Source organism: Bos indicus, chromosome 8 (assembly GCF_029378745.1).
Source record: "Bos indicus isolate NIAB-ARS_2022 breed Sahiwal x Tharparkar chromosome 8, NIAB-ARS_B.indTharparkar_mat_pri_1.0, whole genome shotgun sequence".
Classification (NCBI taxonomy): domain Eukaryota; kingdom Metazoa; phylum Chordata; class Mammalia; order Artiodactyla; family Bovidae; genus Bos; species Bos indicus.
Window position 1 is genome coordinate 51,051,151 of NC_091767.1, and position 14,727 is coordinate 51,065,877.

At 41.9% G+C, this 14,727-nt stretch overlaps 1 protein-coding gene across 8 annotated transcripts in view; it reads right to left on the reverse strand.

Moving 5' to 3' along the window:
• Positions 1-14,727, reverse strand: part of NMRK1 (nicotinamide riboside kinase 1) — a 29,238-nt gene that overhangs the window by 12,067 nt on the left and 2,444 nt on the right. For all 8 annotated transcript variants that reach the window (XR_002181264.2, XR_002181263.2, XM_019966080.2 and 5 more), the window contains 3 exons: positions 12,424-12,477; positions 2,502-2,592; positions 2,166-2,214 (listed from right to left, as the gene is read on the reverse strand). Coding sequence is in view for 6 of the 8 variants with exons in the window: in XM_019966080.2 (XP_019821639.1) it covers positions 2,166-2,214; positions 2,502-2,592; positions 12,424-12,452 (169 nt within the window). In the remaining 2 variants the exon portion in view is untranslated. The remainder of the gene's footprint in view (positions 1-2,165; positions 2,215-2,501; positions 2,593-12,423; positions 12,478-14,727) is intronic.

A 14,727-nucleotide genomic window follows, 5' to 3' on the forward strand; every position in this document is an offset into this window, starting at 1 on the left:
CTGGCTCAGGACATAAGAGCAGATAGCCAGTCAAGGATTTTGCCTCTCTTAAAGCTATCATGTTTCTGTAAGAATTGACTACACACACACACACAAAAAGAATTGACTACATAATATTTTCCCTTCCAGGTTATCAAAGTTAAAAATAAGGAACATATCTCACGGCTCTTTAAGAGAGCTAGTTTGCATAAGTACTCAATTATCTTATTAAAAGTTGATAAGACCATTAAATATGGTTTCCTAGCACGATATTTCTTTACAGGTATCAGTTCAGTTCAGTTCAGTCGCTCAGTCATGTCCGACTCTTCGAGACCCCATGAATCACAGCACGCCAGGCCTCCCTGTCCATCACCAACTCCCGGAGTTCACTCAGACTCACATCCATCGAGTCAGTGATGCCATCCAGCCATCTCATCCTCTGTCGTCCCCTTCTCCTCCTGCCCCCAATCCCTCCCAGCATCAGAGTCTTTTCCAATGAGTCAACTCTTCGCATGAGGTGGCCCAAGTACTGGAGTTTCAGCTTCAGCATCATTCCTTACAAAGAAATCCCAGGGCTGATCTTCTTCAGAATGGACTGGTTGGATCTCCTTGCAGTCCAAGGGACTCGCAAGAGTCTTCTCCAACACCACAGTTCAAAAGCATCAATTCTATGGCGCTCAGCCTTCTTCACAGTCCAACTCTCACATCCATACATGACCACAGGAAAAACCATAGCCTTGACTAGATGGACCTTTGTTGGCAAAGTAATGTCTCTGCTTTTCAATATACTATCTAGGTTGGTCATAACTTTCCTTCCAAGGAGTAAGCATCTTTTAATTTCATGGCTGCAGTCACCATCTGCAGTGATTTTGGAGCCCAAAACAATAAAATCTGACACTGTTTCCCCATCTATTTCCCATGAAGTGATGGGACTGGATGCCATGATCTTCATTTTCTGAATGTTGAGCTTTAAGCCAACTTTTTCACTCTCCACTTTCACTTTCATCAAGAGGCTTTTGAGTTCCTCTTCACTTTCTGCCATAAGGGTGGTGTCATCTGCATATCTGAGGTTATTGATATTTCTCCCGGAAATCTTGATTCCAGCTTGTGTTTCTTCCAGGCCAGCGTTTCTCATGATGTACTCTGCATAGAAGTTAAATAAGCAGGGTGATAATATACAGCCTTGACGCACTCCTTTTCCTATTCGGAACCAGTCTGCTGTTCCATGTCCAGTTCTAATTGTTGCTTCCTGACCTGCATACAGATTTCTCAAGAGGCAGGTCAGGTGGTCTGGTATTCCCATCTCTTTCAGAATTTTCCACAGTTGATTGTGATCCACGCAGTCAAAGGCTTTGGCTTTCTGGAACTCTCTTGCTTTTTCCATGATCCAGAAGGTGTTGGCAATTTGATCTGTGGTTCCTCTGCCTTTTCTAAAACCAGCTTGAACATCTGGAAGTTCATGGTTCACGTATTGCTGAAGCCTAGCTTGGAGAATTTTGAGCATTACTTTACTAGCATGTGACATGAGTGCAATTGTGCGGTAGTTTGAGCATTCTTTGGCATTGCCTTTCTTTGGGATTGGAATGAAAACTGACCTTTTCCAGTCCTGTGGCCACTGCTGAGTTTTCCAAATTTGCTGGTATATTGAGCGCAGCACTTTCACAGCATCATCTTTCAGGATTTAAGTAGATGCTTTTCTGATGGACTTTACCCTATTAGCTTCAACTCAGTGTTAGAGTGGGCAAGGGGGTGAAGTGAATCCATCTAAAAAATATTTACTAATCTTTTTTGAGCAGTGACAAGACCCAGTACTTAGGTCACTGGGAAAGTAAGGTCAGGAGGCACATAGTCCTAGAGTTTGACCGAGGCAAGATGGGACACAGATGATCGTCTAGGTAGCTGTGTGTGTGCTATGGAGGGATCAGAACAACAAAGACCTATCTTGCCCCACCTTCAAAAGAAAAATCTATTGTTCCAATGTTTTCAGTTTTAACCATGAAACAGGGGAAAGGGTTTCATTTATTTAAACAGCTAAACATGTATCAAAAACCCTTAAAAAAGCATGCTTAAAGTACAGCAACATATTTAAACTTATTCTTAGACTCTCTTCAGAGATAGCAAAGTTATTTGGGTTTGAAAAAGGAATGAACATTAGCACATGATGTTCTGTAAGCTCATCTACTTACCATCATACTGCAGAAATCCATTTTCATCTGTCTCTATCTCAGACTCTGGCTGGAAAAACAATAAAGTACCCAAAAGAACTTCAGTGCAGAAATAATACAGTCATAGAAGGAAGAGGTGACCAACCTTTAACAAATGCTTTGGTGATGAGGATAAATAAAATCAAAGATTAGCTCCCATAAGTGTGCCATCTGGTGGATAAGTAACACTATTGCATTGAGCCTGTCTTCACTACAAAAGCTCAATCACTTAGCAAAGGCTTTTGGATGTAATTCAAGTAACATTGCTATTATAACTGTTTCTATTTAAATAAATAATTTGAGAAGTTTCATAGATACCTTAAAAAAATCATCCTGAGATAGGACACTGCAGTTTGGAAGGTGTTTCTGCAAATTCTTAGCCAGTGTTGTCTTCCCACCATTTGTCACACTGAACCAAAAAAAAAAAAAAAGAGAATACTGAGAAGGAAGATGCATTAAAAGAACATAAAACATTTTAAATTGACCTTACAAAAAGGATATTTCACACAATAGGTAATAACCAAGAAGAATTCTCTCCTTTATAGATAATATTTCTTTGTTTGGCAAAACTATAGGCCCAAGTAGGTCTTATGAAACAGACAGGATGGAGCAGAAAGGTAACTAACTGCTGGGAAAGTGAACTGGGTAATATTAAATACTAAGACTTAAATTACAGCTATTGTATTTGAAGTAAAACAAATTTTTGTCTATGCTGAAACATTTACAGGGTTCACATGGCACTCAGAGAAGGTGAGAAGCACATCTTAGTGCAAGTATATGAAACTGTACATGCTCACTATGATTCCGTCTCAATGTACAGTGAAGAAAAGTGGAGAATATTACAAGCCCACCTATCAAGACTTTTCATCTCCTTGGGGTGCCTCCTTTCCTTCTAATCTCTCTCCACTGGTTGGGCTGGTTGGGAGGTCCATTGTAGCTTATTGCATCCAGTCAGTTACTTGTCTCTTCTGGCTGGACTGTGACATTAAGGAGAATGGGGACCCTGACCACCTCCTCTGCGTATGTATCTAGTTTTCTGGTACTCAGAAATGTGCATAGTGGGTGGAAAGCACTTCTCGACTCAGTAACTCAAACAGATTTTTTTTAACCTGGGGTTGACATAACTCTAAAGAGTCTACGGACAGATTCGAGGTCTTTGTGAACTTGAAATAAATTTACATCTTTATTTTCACTAAATTCTAACAGATTTTAGGCATTTCCTTTCATTATAAATATAAATCAGAAACAACACTATTGTTAATTGTACCTGTGACTTTTTCACCAATAGAAATCACAAATAGATAGTTTCATAACATGTTGCACTTGGGACAGAAATCTTGTATTAATACCATTGATACTCATTATTACTTCAAATTTACTGTAGTTTTTAGACTTACCATTGGACAGTGCTATTTAGTGAGTTAACAAAGAAGCACGTATATCACAATGCTACAAATTTGCTTTTAAAAATATTTTTATAACTGTATTATTATCACAGTTGGTTTCCTTTGCATTCCTCTTTTATTTTGTGCACTTAAAACCACTATTGTAAGAAATCAAGACTTCACCATACCAACAAATGTCTATAGTACAAAAAACTCCTGACTGCACATGTATTTGTAAGAACCCAGTAAGATGAACTGTAATACGTTTATAATCTAGAAAGGGGAAAAGGATCTAATATTTTTTCATCAAAATTGTTTACTAGATATAATTCAGTTATTACCCAAATACCTTATACCTACAAAGTAAAAGAAACTTGATTCACAATTTTCTTGTTGTTGTTGTTTAACCTCAGTTCAGTTCAGTTGAGTCACTCAGTTGTGTCCGACTCTTTGCGACCCCATGAATCACAGCACGCCAGACCTCCCTGTCCATCACCAACTCCCAGAGTTCACTCAAACTCATGTCCATCGAGTTGGTGATGCCATCCAGCCATCTCATCCTCTGTCATCCCCTTCTCCTCCTGCCCCCAATCCCTCCCAGCATCAGGGTCTTTCCCAATGAGTCAACTCTTCACATGAGGTAGCCAAAGTACTGGAGTTTCAGTTTCAGCATCAGTCCTTCCAATGAACACCCAGGACTGATTTCCTTTAGGATGGACTGGTTGGATCTCCTTGCAGTCCAAGGGACTCGCAAGAGTCTTCTCCAACAACACAGTTCAAAAGCATCAATTCTTCAGCGCTCAGCCTTCTTCACAGTCCAACTCTCACATCCATACATGACCAATGGAAAAACCATAGCCTTGACTAGATGGACCTTTGTTGGCAAAGTAATATATTTGCTTTTCAACATACTACCTAGGCTGGTCATAACTTTCCTGCCAAGGAGTAAGCATCTTTTAATTTCATGGCTGCAATCACCATCTGCAGTGATTTTGGAGCCCAGAAAAATAAAGTCTGACACTATTTCCACTGTTTCCCCATCTATTTCCCATGAAGTGATGGGACCAGATGCCATGATCTTCGTTTTCTGAGTGTTGAGCTTTAAACCAACTTTTTCACTCTCCTCTTTCACTTTCATCAAGAGGCTTTTCAGTTCTTCTTCACTTTCTGTCATAAGGGTGGTGTCATCTGCATATCTGAGGTTATTGATATTTCTCCCGGCAATCTTGATTCCAGCTTGTGTTTCTTCCAGGCCAGTGTTTCTCATGATGTACTCTGCATAGAAGTTAAATAAGCAGGGTGATAATATACAGCCTTGACGTACTCCTTTTCCTATTTGGAATCAGTCTGTTGTTCTATGTCCAGTTCTAACTGTTGCTTCCTGACCTGCAAACAGATTTCTCAAGAGGCAGGTCAGGTGGTCTGGTATTCCCATCTCTTGAAGAATTTTCCACAGTTGATTGTGATCTACACAGTCAAAGGCTTTGGCAAGGTCAATAAAGCAGAAATAGATGTTTTTCTGGAACTCTCTTGCTTTTTCCATGATCCAGAAGGTGTTGGCAATTTGATCTCTGGTTCCTCTGCCTTTTCTAAAACCAGCTTGAACATCTGGATGTTCACGGTTCATGTACTGCTGAAGCCTGACTTGGAGAATTTTGAGCATTACTTTACTAGCGTGTGAGATGAGTGCAATTGAGCGGTAGTTTGAGCATTCTTTGGCATTGCCTTTCTTTGGGACTGGAATGAAAACTGACCTTTTCCAGTCCTGTGGCCACTGCTGAGTTTTCCAAATTTGCTGGCACATTGAGTTTAACCTTAGTCCACACAATTGGGTTGGATATAGGCAACCTCCTTAAAAATGGAAAAATGGGGACTTCCCTGTTAGTCAAGTGCTTAGGGCTCCACGTTTCCAATGCAGGGGGCCTCAGTTCGATCCCTGGTTGGGGAACTAAAGATCCCACATGCCATGTGGCATGGCCAAAAACGAAGTAAAATGTGAAAAATAGGAAAAGTGGGAGGGTGGGTTTACCCTATATATTGAGTAAATGCCGTTGTGAGAATTTTCTCCCCCTCTAACAAAAATGTCTAATCCATATTGAATGCCCATAGTTTAGTTACTGAATTTTGGTTTAAAATACATAGTAAACAGGGGTAACTTTATTACAGTATGAGAAATCTGGCTCGAAAATGTATTATTTTCTAGACCTAACGTCTTTAGTTAAGATCATGTAGCTGAACTAACAGATTCCTTTTCACTGACTTCAGTTCAGTTCATTTCAGTCGCTCAGTCGTGTCCGACTCTTCGCGACTCCATGAATCGCAGCATGCCAGGCATCCCTGTCCATCACCAACTCCCGGAGTTCACTCAGACGAACGTCCATCGAGTCAGTGATGCCATCCAGCCATCTCATCCCCTGTCGTCCCCTTCTCCTCCTGCCCCCAATCCCTCCCAACATCAGAGTCTTTTCCAATGAGTCAACTCTTCTCATGAAGTGGCCAAAGTACTGGAGTTTCAGCTTTAGCATCATTCCTTCCAAAGAAATCCCAGGGCTGATCTCCTTCGGAATAGACTGGTTAGATCTCCTTGCAGTCCAAGGGACTCGCAAGAGTCTTCTCCAACACCACAGTTCAAAAGTATCAATTCTTCAGTGCTCAGCCTTCTTTGCAGTCCAACTCTCACATCCATACATGACCAATGGAAAAACCATAGCCCTGACTAGATGAAACTTTGTTGGCAAAGCAATGTCTCTGCTTTTGAATATGCTGTCTAGGTTGGTCATAACTTTCCTTCCAAGGAGTAAGTGTCTTTTAATTTCATGGCTGCAGTCACCATCTGCAGTGATTTTGGATCCCCCCAAAATAAAGTCTGACACTGTTTCCACTGTTTCTCCATCTATTTCCCATGAAGTGATGGGACCGGATGCCATGATCTTCGTTTTCTGAATGTTGAGCTTTAAACCAACTTTTTCACTCTCCACTTTCACTTTCACCAAGAGGCTTTTTAGTTCCTCTTCACTTTCTGCCATATGGGTAGTGTCATCTGCATATCAGAGGTTATTGGTATTTCTACTGGCATACTTGATTCCAGCTTGTGTTTCTTCCAGTCCAGCGTTTCTCATGATGTACTCTGCATAGAAGTTAAATAAGCAGGGTGACAATATACACATTGACGTATTCCTTTTCCTATTTGGAATCAGTCTGTTGTTTCATGTCCAGTTCTAACTGTTGTTTCCTGACCTGCATACAGATTTCTCAAGAGGCAGGTCAGGTGGTCTGGTATTCCCATCTCTTTCAGAATTTTCCACAGTTGATTGTGATCCACACAGTCAAAAGCTTTGGCATAGTCAGTAAAGCAGAAATAGATGTTTTTCTGGAACTCTCTTGCTTTTTCCATGATCCAGCGGATGTTGGCAATTTGATCTCCGGTTCCTCTGCCTTTCTTCACTGACTTAGCTGGAGCCAATGAAAAATAAGCACCCCATTTTTTTTAGACTCAGAGGAGACGGACCAGCTAGAAGGTAGTCTAGGTCAGAGAGATTTCAGGCAGGGGCAGAGGGGAGAATTTAACCTGTCTGAGCCTAGAACCTATTAGTCTGCAACCATCCTGGTGAGCTGACACCTTAAGACTCAACTCTTCTCCTTCAGTATGCTCATAACCACCTCGCACCAGGAGGCCCACAGCCTCCTGTATGTGCTCTCCAACCCCAGGGCCAGACTGTCCAGATGGAGCAGATTCCATCCTGGTATATGGGGAAGGAAATGGGTGTACTTTTGTTCACAAAACCCAAATAAATGCACAACTTCTAGTCCATTTTTCCAGTGTGACAAAAATTTTTAGTCTGTTTTTCGTGTGACAGGTAACAAGAGAGGTCACTGTATTTAGAACATGGTATCTGGCTAGGGAAATGGCAACCCTTTCTAGTATTCTTGCCTCAAAAATCCCATGGACAGAGGAGCCTGGTGGGCTACAGTCACTGGGGTTGCAAGAGTTGGAAATGACTTAGTGACCACCACCACCATCATCTGGCTAGGGAGGAGTTAAAAAAAGCTGTCTATAATTACTCCAACAAGTGGAGAATCCCTCCTGCAAGAGATAGATATTAAAATTCTCATTGTCCAGTTGAGGAACTAAGGGTTGAAAAGTTGTATGTTCATAAAAACTTGCCTAAGGTAACAACTGGAGATGAGATTAAAGTTCAACTCTAACACCCAGGGAGTTTACATTTTTTAACATCAAGGAACTTCGTGAGAATCTGATGAAAGTTATAAAACCTTTCCTTAGAAAAATGAATATCTTCACACAAGCATTCAGTTTCACAGGGTGCATGGATGCCCCTTGAATCCTTCAGAAATTTTTTTATTCCTTGCAGTCTCAAGTGAATACTTAGTTCAGCTCAGTTGCTCAGTCATGTCCGACTCTTTGTGACCCCATGAACTGCAGCACGCCAGGCCTCCCTGTCCATCACCAACTCCCAGAGTTTACCCAAACACATGTCCATTGAGTCAGTGATGCCATCCAGCCATCTCATCCTGTATTGTCCCCTTCTCCTCCTGCCTTCAATCTTTCTCAACATCAGGGTCTTTTCAAATGAGTCAGTTCTTTGCATCAGGTGGCCAAAATATTGGGAAGAAGGAAATCAGTCCTTCCAAAGAACACCCAGGACTGATTTCCTTTAGGATGGACTGGTTGGATCTCCTTGCTATCCAAGGGACTCTCAAGAGTCTTCTCCAACACCACAGTTCAAAAGCATCAATTCTTCAGCGCTCAGCTTTCTTCACAGTCCAACTCTCATATCCATACATGACTACTGGAAAAACCATAGCCTTGACTAGACGGACTTTTGTTGATAAAGTGATGTCTCTGCTTTTTAATATGCTGTCTAGGTTGGTCATAATTTTCCTTCCAAGGAGTAAGCGTATTTTAATTTCATGGCTGCAATCACCATCTGCAGTGATTTTAGAGCCCAGAAAAATAAAGTCAGCCACTGTTTCCCCAACTATTTGCATGAAGTGATGGGACCGGATGCCATGATCTTAGTATTCTGAATGTTGAGCTTTAAACCAACTTTTTCGCTCTTTCATTTTCATCAAGAGGCTCTTTAGTTCTTCACTTTCTGCCATAAGCGTAGTGTCATCTGCATGTCTGAGGTTATTGATATTTCTCCCGGCAATCTTGATTCCAGCTTGTATTTCATCCAGCCCAGCATTTCTCATGATCTACTCTGCATATAAGTTAAATAAGCAGGGGGACAATATACAGCCTTGACGTACTCCTTTTCCTATTTGGAACCAGTCTGTTGTTCCATGTCCAGTTCTAATTGTTGCTTCCTGACCTGCATACAGATTTCTCAAGAGGCAGGTCAGGTGGTCTGGTAATTAGTTCACAGGGCAGCAAATTTTAAGTACAAGAATGGGAAAAACTAGAGATCTCTTCAAGAAAATTAGAGATACCAAGGGGACATTTCATGCAAAGATGGGCTCAATAAAGGACAGAAATGGTATGGACCTAACAGAAGCAGAAGATATTAAGAAGAGGTGGCAAGAATACAAAGAAGAACTGTACAAAAAAGAGCTTCACAACCCAGATAATCACGATGGTGTGATCACTCACCTAGAGCCAGACATCCTGCAATGTGAAGTCAAGTGGGCCTTAGAAAGCATCACTATGAACAAAGCTAGTGGAGGTGATGGAATTCCAGTTGAGCTCTTTCAAATCCTGAAAGATGATCCTGAGAAAGTGCTGCACTCAATATGCCAGCAAATTTGGAAAACTCAGCAGTGACCACAGGACTGGAAAAGGTCAGTTTTCACTCCAATCCCAAAGAAAGGCAATGCCAAAGAATGCTCAAACTACCGCACAATTGCACTCATCTCACATGCTAGTAAAGTAATACTCAAAATTCTCCAAGCCAGGCTTCAGCAATATGTGAGTCGTGAGCTTCCAGATGTTCAAGCTGGTTTTAGAAAAAGCAGAGGAACCACAGATCAAATTGCCAACACCTTCTGGATCATGGAAAAAGCAAGAGAGTTCCAGAAAAATATCTATTTCTGCTTTATTGACTATGCCAAAGCCTTTGACTGTGTGGATCACAATCAACTGTGGAAAATTCTGAAAGAGATGGGAATACCAGACCACCTGACCTGCCTCTTGAGAAATTTGTATGCAGGTCAGGAAGCAACAGTTAGAACTGGACATGGAACAACAGACTGGTTCCAAATAGGATAAGGAGTATGTCAAGGCTGTATGTTGTCACCCTGCTTATTTAACTTCTATGTAGAGTACATCATGAGAAACACTGGCCTGGAAGAAACACAAGCTAGAATCAAGATTGCTGGGAGAAATATCAATAACCTCAGATATGCAGATGACACCACCCTTATGGCAGAAAGTGAAGAGGAACTCAAAAGCCTCTTAATGAAAGTGAAAGTGGAGAGTGAAAAAGTTGGTTTAAAGCTCAACACTCAGAAAACTAAGATCATGGCATCTGGTCCCATCACTTCATGGCAAATAGATGGGGAGACAGTGTCAGACTTTATTTTTGGGGGCTCCAAAATCACTGCAGATGGTGACTGCAGCCATGAAATTAAAAGACGCTTACTCCTTGGAAGGAAAGTTATGACCAACCTAGATAGCATATTCAAAAGCAGAGACATTACTTTGCCAACAAAGGTCCGTCTATTCAAGGCTATGGTTTTTCCTGTGGTCATGTATGGATGTGAGAGTTGGACTGTGAAGAAGGCTGAGGGCCATAGAATTGATGCTTTTGAACTGTGGTGTTGGAGAAGACTCTTGCGAGTCCCTTGGACTGCAAGGAGATCCAACCAGTCCATTCTGAAGGAGATCAGCCCTGGGATTTCTTTGGAGGGAATGATGCTGAAGCTGAAACTCCAGTACTTTGGTTGCCTCATGCAAAGAGCTGACTCATTGGAAAAGACTCTGATGCTGGGAGGGACTGGGGGCAGGAGGAGAAGGGGATGACAGAGGATGACATGGCTGGATGGCATCACTGACTCGATGGACATGAATCTGAGTGAACTCCGGGAGTTGGTGATGGACAGGGAGGCCTGGCGTGCTGCGATTCATGAGGTCGCGAAGAGTCAGACACGACTGAGCGACTGAACTGAACTGAGATACAGCACAGTGCATTTGGAGGAAGGCAGGCAGGAACTATAGCTGAGTCTGGCAAGGGCTTTGCAGAAGCAGCAGCAGCAGTAAAACAAAATCCTCGCCCATGCTGAGGAAGAGACAGTGAAGAGAGGCTTTCTTAGGGAGTAATGCACATGACAAGAAAGCATGACCCAGATTTCCACATGGAGGGCTGGAATACTGAGATGAGGGGCGTTTACTCGAACGTATGCGGAATGAAGGTTGGACTGGATCCTGTAGTGGATCTGGTAGTGGCCTCCCCGGGCTCCCCCTCCTGCCACCCTGTTCCCAAGGTCTGGTTTGGAGTGACCCGCTCTCAGCTTCAGAGCAGGGCCTCACTGGCCTAAACCAGTCAAGGCTGTCTCCTTGCTTTTGCCTTTGACTGTGACTGTGGGTATGTGACACAGCTGGTCAAGTCTAAGAGACCCTTGACCTAGGGGAAGCAAAGTCCCTGCCCTAGTGCTAGGCTCAGAAGTAGCACGAGGTCCCAGGAACTGCTGGTGGTCTCCTGTGACCAAATAATGCAACCAACTTTAGATGAATTCAAAAGGAGGAAGACACAGAGAGAAATGGAGTCTTTGGTGACACCCCTAAGCTCCTACATCAAATCTTTCCTGTACCCTGCCTGCCCCTGATGCTTATACATTTCATTATTTTGGATGGTCCTCATATATCCAGAAATTCAGACTGCATTTTAAATAATTGGGAACCACTGGATATCATTCATCAGGTGAGAAAATAATCTAAAAATTTTGTATAAAGATTAAACTGGTAGAGGTATGTAGGACAGATTAAGAGGAGGAGACTGGAATCAGGGAATATAAGGGCTTTAATTAGGATGGTGGCAATGAGCATGGAAAGCAAGGGATGGACAAGAGAAGCCAAGGCAGAGAAAAACTGAACTTCATTCTAATTAGACGGGAGTAAGTCCAGGCAAAGTTCTGGCATTTAATTCACTCAATTTTACTTCTAACTGATGACTCACTATAGTAATGTAATACAATTATATGATGATCTCGCCCAAATCACAAACTTTTAATTTCAATAGTCTTAACTATTTTATTAACTAGACTATACATAATGTGAAAGTACTCAGAAGAAAGATGAATATAATGCACTAGCAAAACAAACAATGTCCTCTTGAGTTGCTGTAGTCTTATTTGAATGCCCACTTCTGGTTACATGGGTAGGGTGACCATATAATTTAGGATAATTTAGGACACTTCTAAGAGTGAGAGGGGTAAATGATTAATAATCATGCCACAGCAATAAGAACTACTTCAAGATAAAAAAGTATGTGGAAAAACGAGTAGAGGTGAAGTGGTTCCTCATTCCACATGTCCAAAACTGAGCATAACTGGAAAGAAACCATAGATTTTCTAAGTCACAGTGGAGGAGCTGTGTGGAGAATGATATATCACCCCAAACCAAAGTAGCATCTGATGAGGCCTTGCCGCTGGTGTCAGCTTCAGAAAATAAAGTCAAGCAGGTAGACTTTGTGTACTGACTCTCCTGTTTCTGTTTACAGGAAACTCTCCCATTTCTCGGCATCTACGTAGCCAATACTTAACTCTTTTAAATTCAATAGTGGCTTGTTCTCTTTTCTCTTTCCTTCTCACTGCTTCTCCTTCTCCTACCACATTCACATGGCAACACCCTTTGGACATCCTGAGTATCTTGACCAGCTATTGGTAGAAAAATTACTCACCCACTGATTCCAATGACAAATGTTTTCATAATTAGCTTTGAAAATCACGTCTTCCTAAAATTAAAAAAAAATCGAAGGCATATCACTTAGGTGTCCAAAGAGATAAAAGAGAGAGTCCTAACTTAGGAGGGCCAGCTGAAGGAGAAGATGCTACTGAACTCTGGGTTACCCTCCTTGGATTACCCACATTCCATAGGAGAGCTTCAAACAGTACCAGCTTCCCTCTGCCATACTCTCGTGCTAAGCGCCAACGGTGGGTAGTACTCAGGGCCCGAGAGCCAAGTCAAGGGAACTAAAAGGGCCCCTATGGCCAAGCACACATCCCTGAGGGTTTGTTTTCAAGGGCAGGGAAGAGCTGCAGAGCCCTGGGGCATATTACAGAGTTTCACGCTCCCCTCAGGCAGATGACTCTTCACCTACATGACTCAATCACCCAAGAATGACCCATTAACCCCAAGGCAAGGAGTTGGCTGAGATGGCCTCTTTCTCCTGAAATGGGGAGAAAGTCACTGCTGGCCAGAGGCTGGAGGGTGCTCCAGGCACTTAAAGGGTGCTCCCTTTAAGGGTGCTATTTCCTCACTCTAGGGCCAGGGTAGAAAAATTTTCAGTAATGGGCCAGGGAGTAAATCTTTGAGGCTTTGTGGGCCAGGAAGCAAAGTCAGGGTTATTATTTAAGAACTTACAAGAGAGAAACCATTTCCACAAACTTTTTGACAGAAGCCAAAACATAATAATAATTGAGTACTTTTTTTTTTTTTTTGTAATGCATGTCTACAAATGAGAAGAATGGGATTCCTTTTCTATTGGGATAACATTTCCCTTACTGGATTTCAGAATGAGTGTTTCCTATTACAAAATGTTACAAGTGTTCAGGCAAAGGGCTGGGTTTTAGCTGCAGGCCACTGCTGGCTGACCCCTGGTCTGGGGGATGGAGGGCAGTTTAATACATGGCCCCCTAAGATTTACCAAAGTACTCTTGTGGATATTCCAAGGACCACTGTCATCTCTTTAAGTGAGAAGATGAAGCCCAGCAGCAGGGAACCTTAGCACAATGGTTCTAGAAGGTTGTCTCTGACTGATGCTGCTCTTTATTCCTGACTGTTCTAGCGGAATGATTAGGAATCTAAGCTATGCCACCCTGGGTACATGGTGGCTAGTCTTGGCTGCCCTCCCAGTTCCTACCCCGACCTGTGTCCAGACTCCCTCTGTGGGGATAGTAGGGAGAGAAATCTGGTAGAGAGAGGGATGGCGTTCCTTGGCTTTTCTTCAGCTCTTCCAGAACACAGTTGGCCCTTGGTGTCTGAGGGCTCCACAGATGCAGATTCAACCAACACTGGTTTGAAAGTATTTTGGGGAAAAAAATTTAGGAAGTTCCAAAGAGCAAAACTTGAATTTGCTGCACCAGCAACTATTTACATAGCATTTGCATTGAATTTACAATTATTTCCACAGCATGTCCATTTTATTAGGGATTACATGTCTAGAAATGATTCAAAGCACGTGAGAGGATGTGCATAAGTTAAATGCAAATACTTTGCCATTTTATGTAAGGGACTTGGGCATCTGCAGATTTTGGCATTCCTGGGTTGGTGGGTATTGTTCTGGAACCAATCCCTACCACCCTTAATACTGGAAACAACGGGTATTTCAAATTGAGTGCAACTGGGTAAGGTGAGGTTCCAATTTCATTTACTAGCCTATGTGAGACAAGAATGTGACTGTGACAGAAATAAAATAATACATCAGGTTGGACATCTGAGTTTTACTGGGAGTTGCATAATATTGAATATATTTATCCCCATCCAAATTGCCAAAGTGTATCAAGGGAACAATTACATATAATGAGTATTATAAAATAAATTTTTACATTGTAATTTTTCTGCTTTTGAATTATATTTTACCCTATTCTTATTTTCAGTATGTCAGTGCAAGCCTGCCAACTATCCTTTTTTAGGATGGGAAAGGCTGCCCTTTATCCTGAGATAGTAGCTTTCTTACATCTTAACATCTTACACTTTTAAAACATGTCCTTTTTCCTACAAAATTATGTTGGCAGTAGGTAATAGTAGATTCATGTCCTTAATTAGCAAAATAAGAACAAAAAAATTCAGACTTTGTTGTTTCTTGCTTCCAGCTCACCTATTTTTGGATAATTTATCACAGCCTAAATTCTCAAGCCTGGAGAGATACAATCTTAAGAGATCACATGGTCCACACTCCTTCATTCTACACAAGTTGAAACTGGCCCAGGCAATGGAGTGACTTGCTCAAGAGCACACATACAGTACATGAAAAACCAGAGGG